At 42.5% G+C, this 7,500-nt stretch overlaps 1 protein-coding gene across 1 annotated transcript in view; it reads left to right on the plus strand.

The window, feature by feature from the left end:
• bmper (BMP binding endothelial regulator) overlaps positions 1–7,500 on the plus strand; it is a 31,778-nt gene that overhangs the window by 3,516 nt on the left and 20,762 nt on the right. Inside the window, exon 2 of the mRNA XM_076081283.1 lies at positions 1,630–1,715. Within this exon, the coding sequence (XP_075937398.1) occupies positions 1,630–1,715 (86 nt within the window). The remainder of the gene's footprint in view (positions 1–1,629; positions 1,716–7,500) is intronic.

Genomic DNA, 7,500 nt, shown 5'->3' on the forward strand with positions numbered 1-7,500 from the left:
CGCTGCGCTGCTCTCACCAGATATGTTCTCCGTCTTACTTTAGCTTGCATTAGTTTCAGGTAAAACATTTAGTGTCGTGACTGTCTGGAGGTATCTGGACAGATTAAACACAAGCAGCTGACTCACAGGAGAGGAAGGGTGTTTAGTCAGACTGAGGACGAGGCCTTAGAGACCCCCCCCCCCCCCCCCCCTTTGCTCAAAACCAAAGGTTGTTGAGGATCTTGATTTTACAGGTTTTTGGGTGAAACATTCGATGAGATAACCCCTTCAGATAACCCTTCAACAGATGAGCTGAGACTAACACCGTTTTCAGGATCAATAAAGAAGCAGATTTCGATGAAGCAGCAGCGATGTGGTGTCTCCATTCACAATGGTTTCTAAAAAGTAAACAAACTGCTGGAAGATCTTCTTCCCCTCAGAGAGATAAGATCAGCCGGAGGAAACAGGAAGTAGTCAGAGGTGAGGGTTAACCTTCAACTCTCGGCTCATGACCTTAACGTCCTACAGGGAAGGAAGTTATCGTTTTAGAGCCTCAAAACAAACCTGAACACGAACAAACAGCGGAGAATCGGTCCGAAAGCAGGAAGAACCGAAATGTTAAGAATCTGTCTGCTTCTACCCATAAACCCTTGTGTTTGGGGTCGTTTCCTGCCGTTGGTTCGGATTACACTCGTAACAAACTGACAGACTCACGTTTTTCTTTTTTAACACCTCAGTTTAAATGTCTTTGCTTCTAGCTGGACAGACGAACGCCACACGATGATGTGCTCTTCTCCAGAACATGAAACCTGATTATAATTAAAGCAGAAATATTTTATATTCTTTGGCCCCTCGGGGACAGCAGAGCAAGCTGCGAACAAAACACTGACATATTGTCACATTAACAAGTTGTAGTGAGTGGAGGTTTTACACACTTTTAATATAGAATGAGTCCAAATAATAATAATATCTGTGTTTAACACAAGCTGAAGAGATTTAACATTTGACTTAAAAAGAGTCTAAATGAGACGACTAAACGTCCTCACTAGAGGACTTAAGGTCAAACATCATAAAAGTGATGTTCATGTGTGAAGATTATTGTGTAAATATCATAAACGTGTGTTTGCCACAGAGATTTGTTTTCTGCAATTATCCAAAATCCAATGAAAAAAGAAAGCGTTGGCTTTTTGTCGATGGGAACCAGCGATGCTCACTTCCTGGTTGTCCTCAAACAAACACCTCTTCCCTGCAGCTCTCTGCTCCCTCTCCTCTAAGCCAGGTTTGGTTCTCCTGCGACTCCTAAATTTAAAATATTCTGGCACTTTAGTAGCTCGATGCTTCGCTATATCCACCAGCTACTTGATGAAGTTCATGAGAGCGCTGCGACTGAACGCTGTCGGCCATAAACACGGGGAGCTCAAAGACGCTGAGACGCTGACGCTGAGCTGCAGTCGGGTGAAAGTAAACACGTGAAGAGCAGCTTTGAATGACCTTTGTGGATCCTCTTGACCTCACACTGTTTATTTATCTGGATTGATGTCACGTTGTCCCGACAGCTGATGGCGCTGGATCAGGACGTTTCGTCACATTGTCTTCCGCTCTCAGCCGTCATCTCACCTTTTTTGTCACCTTGCTGCCTTTCCTTCACAGGTACCGAGGCCAGCTGTGAGAACGAGGGAGAAGTCCTCCACATCCCCAACATCACCGACAACCCCTGCATCACCTGCGTGTGTCTGGTAAGAACCAACCAGTCTCACTTCCCAGTGCATTCAAACGTGTCCCAGAGCCGGCCGGTTAAAACGTCTCGGCACCTCGAGGAGTAACTGCAGCGTCGGCTTATTCCCGCTGTGGGCTGATAGGATGAAATGACCTCTTCAAGCGCTGATAGTGATATTTGTGGAAGCTGATTGTTGAGCTTTGTGTGGCGCTTCTTATCGGAAGGTTGTGAAAGATTTGTCCCACTGCGACGGGACTTTGAAATGCAGGTTGCTGTGTTTCTGGCGGGAGGTCCGGTCAGACGTGTGGTCATGGTGCGTTTCGTCAGCAGTTGTTTTAAGTATTTACAAAAGCCTTTCATGAAGATGATGATGAGGTTATAAAGTTCTTATCAACACGACACAACTGTGAATCGGGTAGAAGATGTTTGGTGGGACATGAAGTCAGGTTTTTGTTTAGCGGCTCAGTGATTTTTTTCTGGAGGATTTACAACAAACGTTTGAGTGAAACCTGAAGGATTGTTTGTTTGAACGGACAGGTCTGCCGTCACGCTGTCTTGACGCTGGGCCGGGACGACTCTTTCCTGGAACATGTGCTCTTTGACCCCTGACCTCCCCCCCCCCCCATTACTGCTGTAGATTCTTTGTTGTAGGGGATGAGAATGGACCAGCAGAGCTCTTTCTGTGTCACTGCCTCGACGCAGCGGCTGAAAGAGAGCTTTTGGTGTTTTAGTTCACAGGAAGCAGGCGTGAACTTGAGGGCTGCATGTTGTTGATCATCGGTCAGTTTATATGCTTCACAAAGCTCACAGCACTCCTCTTATCTGCTCCATGTCCATTGAAAAGGCTTGCTTCTGATTGGCTGTTAGTTAAAACATACTTCTATCTTCAATGATTCGTCTGATCCTCGTTCTACATCACTGCCGTATTAAACTACACCATTCTTTAAATATCAAACAGTTTAAATTGTTGCGGAGAGCTCAAAGAAAACAAATATATTATATCTAGTGCTGGGCCATAACTCAATATGCTAATTTATTGTCTTTCAATGGAATCATGAAGGGATGAATTGGTAAATTAAATAAACAACTCGCACATGTAAGTTCTTAATAAAATGAGAAAATATTTTCATTTTTTAAGTATTTAATTCACAAAGGAGAATATAAAATAAGGCTTTACCGTGTGGTTATTTCATAAAGACTATTTATTAATTGAAAACATGACATATCATGATATAGATATTAGATGATCTATATCAGGATAGAAGATTTTGCCCAAACAAGCCCAAAATATATCTAAATATGTTGGTGAATTGTGTATAAAATGATGCCCAAGACTCTCTAGAACATCTCCAACTCTGATTCTTCTTTTCCACTTAAACTTACTTTAAACTGACCGTTGAAGTCGTCATGGTGTCAGAGCTAGAATGCACCCTGAGGTGTGCACACGGCCGTTATTCACCTCCTCCTCCTCCTCCTCCTCCTCCTCCTCCTCCTCCTCCTCCTCCTCCTCCTCCTCCATTATTTCCACAAGTCGGGACTCTTCACCTTGTACATGTACAGTTTAAACATATACTTGTCCGGGGCAAATACAACTTTCGATATCCAAACCCCGGCTCCTGATTGGCTGCTGGGAGGCTCCCCTCGGCCTGCAGTCTGACTGAGCCGTCCTCTGTGTTATCAGGCAGACATCAGCCAAAGCCCTGCTGAATGCTATCAGTCATCAGCAGGCAATGGCCGGCCTTTCATCTCTACTTTAACCCCCCTCCTACACACACACACACACACACACACACACACACACACACACACACACAGACATACTCATAAAACTGAATTTGGCCTTTGTTTATCTCTAAAAACGTTTTAAACTCCAGATTCATGGCTTATGTTTTGGCCTTCGTGCACAAACAGTCAGATATCAGTTTCTCTTCTCCTCGGTCACCAAAGGTTAAATCTTCCATATTCTGTCTGTCATTAATACTAATTCTGCACTTTACACACATTTTATCTGTGATTACTAATAAATCGTTTGTTGAAATATGAGCAAAGCTTGTATTTTTGTTGATAACTGGCATTTTGTAGTTAAAAAACCAGCTGAAAATCTGATTAATAATGCAAATAAATCAGATAAAAGTTGAGTTTTAAAAGTGTTTTTAGCCGCAGAAACATCTCAAAGTTTGACTGTTTACCGTTAATATCATAATTAATGTTTCCCCTCTATGGACTATTGTTTCTTTACTTTCCTCGCGCTGCAAGAGGAAACATTTTGACGCTTTGCAACATAACCTCACGGTTAAACATAACCTGCACTTCCACTTCCTTCATCCCCCAAAGACGGACTCTCCGTGTCGCGCGGCTGTCTTTAGGGGGTTGGGGAGCCATCGGGGCTCCAGTGTCACTCATACTTTGAGGTGGGGGGGTACCTGCTAATGGCTCTGTGGGCAGACGCACAGAGGAGCCATTGTGTGGGTCGGGTGAGGCCGAGCGCTGTAATGGGCCGGAGTGGACGTGGCTGACAGACTGACTGACAGGCCGGTCGCCATGGCGATCCTTTATCTGGCAGGGAGGCGGTCCGTCTCCGTCGCGCTCTTCATCGCCCGTCCTCTATCTGTCTGTTCATCGCCGTGTCTTTTTCCACTCTCTCGTCGGCTCTTCCTCCCCTTCGCTCTCCTTCTGATTGGCTACTTTTCTTCTTCTTTTTTCCCTCCGTAACAAAGAACTAGATGAACTATCAGCTGAGGACTTCCTGCACTGATCTCTGTCTGTGAAAATATTAAATATGTTGGTCACAATCGGGACGTCACAGACGATCTTCATACCGTGTGACAGGCACAGCTCACTCCGGTGTGAGCGGGTCGAACAAACAGGACTTTCACCCAGGAGACTGATGTTTGTGTCCCACGTGGAGTCAACGTTTCACTCGCTTTTACTTTTGCTTTACTTACGCACTTAAAGGTACAGCGTGTAGCGTTTAGGGGCATCTATTGGCAGAAATGGAATATAATATATAATATTATTAAGTACTTTTTTTTTTGTTTATAATCACCTTAAATATAAGAATTGTTGTGTTTTTCGTTACCTTAGAAGGAGACGTTTTTTGTATCTACATACATCCTCTTAATGAAGCCGGTACACATGTTCTACGGTAGCCTAGAACGGACAAACTAAACACTAGTCTATGTTGTTTTTTACACGTCTTGACACACAGGAGAAGTTTCAGTTGGTTGCAATCTGCTACCTCACCACTAGATGGCACCAGATCCTCCACACTGCACCTGTGACTCACGCCAGTTACGTAACAAACACGTATTTTACCCCAAAACCACGATCTCGTCCTGAAACCTAAGCAAGTAGTTTTGTTGTATGTCGACCTAAAGAAAGTAAACCTCCACTGGAAGTTTATTTTGAAAAAGACACCGTGCATCTAACGAGCAGAGACGTCTTCCCAAAGAAGGAGGATTTGTTTTACGATAAGTTCAGATAAATTATAGATAAAAAACAATCCGCTATGAAGTCATTTTAGTTTTAGTTTCTGTGAACACAGAAGGGAAAAGAAGAACCTCACTCCCCCACACACAGACATTTAATCTGCGGCTCATCCTGATTTAATATCAGTTTATTATCGGAACATTTCCAACTTTACAGGCCGCAGTGAGCAGGTCAGAGGTCACAGCAGTCGATCAAACAAACATTCCAGACGGAGGAGTAGCTGCTTCCTGTCTGTGTCTCAGCTGATCAATGGAGGTTTACCTGATAACAGCACACGGACAATACCAGAGTCATGTGCAATGTTTAAATAAACAGACTAAGGTACGTATATAAGACCTTTGTTTACACTCTATATTTACTTTCCATAGATTATCCTTCCAGTCTAACTCTATAACTATATAACTAACTATATAATGAAATAATTTAAACGAGAAACAAAAACTACATTTTATGAGAATGTTTTGCAGGGATTTGGAGAAAAACACTTTAACAGCTGAAGTCTTGTTGCTTCCTGCTGAAGATTCTTTATCAGCAAAAAGAGAATAAATTCATCATCGTTTATCAGAGAAATGTGACAAATATTTACCTCGTCGACGTTCTGTTTAGATGAACATTTACGAAACTGTCAGACCTTCGTCTGTCTGCATGAAAGTGTTCAGGATTTCTGACTCTTGTCTAAAACACTTAGAACTATATATTAGAAATATATATAATTATTACTCGAAGTTTCCCCCAAAAATACCATTTTCATCCGGCTGAATTTTGGAGAAATATGTGAAATGAATGCACGAGACACATGGAGTCTTGAGTTTGAATATTTCACTCAGTGTAAACATCGTAGCTTCAATGAAGAGCTGCAGCGAGCTGATTCAGAATACGCTGGAATAAATGTTTTTAATAACCTTACAGCTTCAAACTGGATTCTTTTTGGGGGCCAAAGTTGTATTTTTGAATGTTGGTCTGAACTGTATTTGCTTCCTCCTGCTCAGAGTGAAAGGTTGTGTGATTACTCTCAGACGTCATGACTTTGCTTCAGAGTGAGTTCGTAGGAACATTTTGACTCCTTCAAACTGGTTTCTTTGGGGGTGAAGCGGTTTCCCCGTCGGCGTCTCCCTCCGCCCGTCTCCTCCTTAAGCTACTGTGGCTCCTGCTCTCTGAGGGGTCACGACCTGTTTGTTTTGGAGGAAGGGTGAAAGGTGGAAGGTCACGGTGGCGATGGGGGGGGGGGGGGGGGGCTTTAAGTCGAGAGGTCCTCTCCAGCGCTGACAGACCCAGACTGATCTCTCTATCCGTCACCAGGACGGAGAGAGAGAGAGAGAGAAACTTTACTACGTTGGAGAGAAAGATGGAAAAACAAAGTGTGAAAGAGAAGAGCGGATATTGGTCATAATTATACCAGAGCAGCTAAATTTAGATTCAAAATGGAAACAAATGATCAGAAGTGATCACATGTAGAGGAAGAGAGAGTGATGGATCATAGGGGGGGGGGGGGGGGGGGGGGGGCAGTGACGATGAGGAGAAGGAGCGAGGAAGGAACCGATGAGGATAAATAGTGAGCGCTGTCGCCTCCTAGTGGCAGAACAGACCAACTGTCTCAAACAAGGACTTCTTTATCAATGCAAGAAGAAGAAAAGCTCATTTCATGTTAACGTTGATGTTTAAAGCTCTGCTTCATGATGTGTCGTTGCCGTTTGTATCCAAGAGAATTATGAGTTGTAAATATTCTAAACTTATTATTTTCTTATTAAAACATGACAAACATTCAAACATCAATAAAAACATCTGTAAAGTCCCTCCTTGTTAATAGTACAAACATAAACGACAAAAGAAAGTAGATACAATAGTCCATATTATTATTATTATTATTATTATTATTATTATTCTTCTTCACAGGTGAACGTTCTTATAGATTTAAGAGCCTCCTCTTCTCTTTTTGAACTGGCACATTTTCTGGAGGTTTATGGATTATTTTAAATTGACTGTAAAACTGCAGCTATAAGATGCCTGCTGCACACCAACGTAAAGTTGACCTCGACCTTCACTAAACAAGTTAGAAATAATTAAGTTGAACTGATTGAATTTAAAACGCTGCGTACAAAATCAGATGTTGAGACTATTCTTGTCTGAAACCTTGAGTCTCCGTAAAGTTCGGACTTCTACGTCAACTTCAACTTGAAGCTCTGAAAAGATTCAAAGGGAAACCGCTGCTTTTACATCTGGTGGTTTAGTTCAAATACACAAATAAATAAAAACACACTGAACCTGGAGTCTCAAAGAAATATAGTCAAGTTGAAATCTTTGTATCTTCATACAGT

Source organism: Anarhichas minor, unplaced genomic scaffold (genome assembly GCF_050575085.1).
Source record: "Anarhichas minor isolate MPS153535 unplaced genomic scaffold, ASM5057508v1 ptg000079l, whole genome shotgun sequence".
In the NCBI taxonomy this organism is placed as follows: domain Eukaryota; kingdom Metazoa; phylum Chordata; class Actinopteri; order Perciformes; family Anarhichadidae; genus Anarhichas; species Anarhichas minor.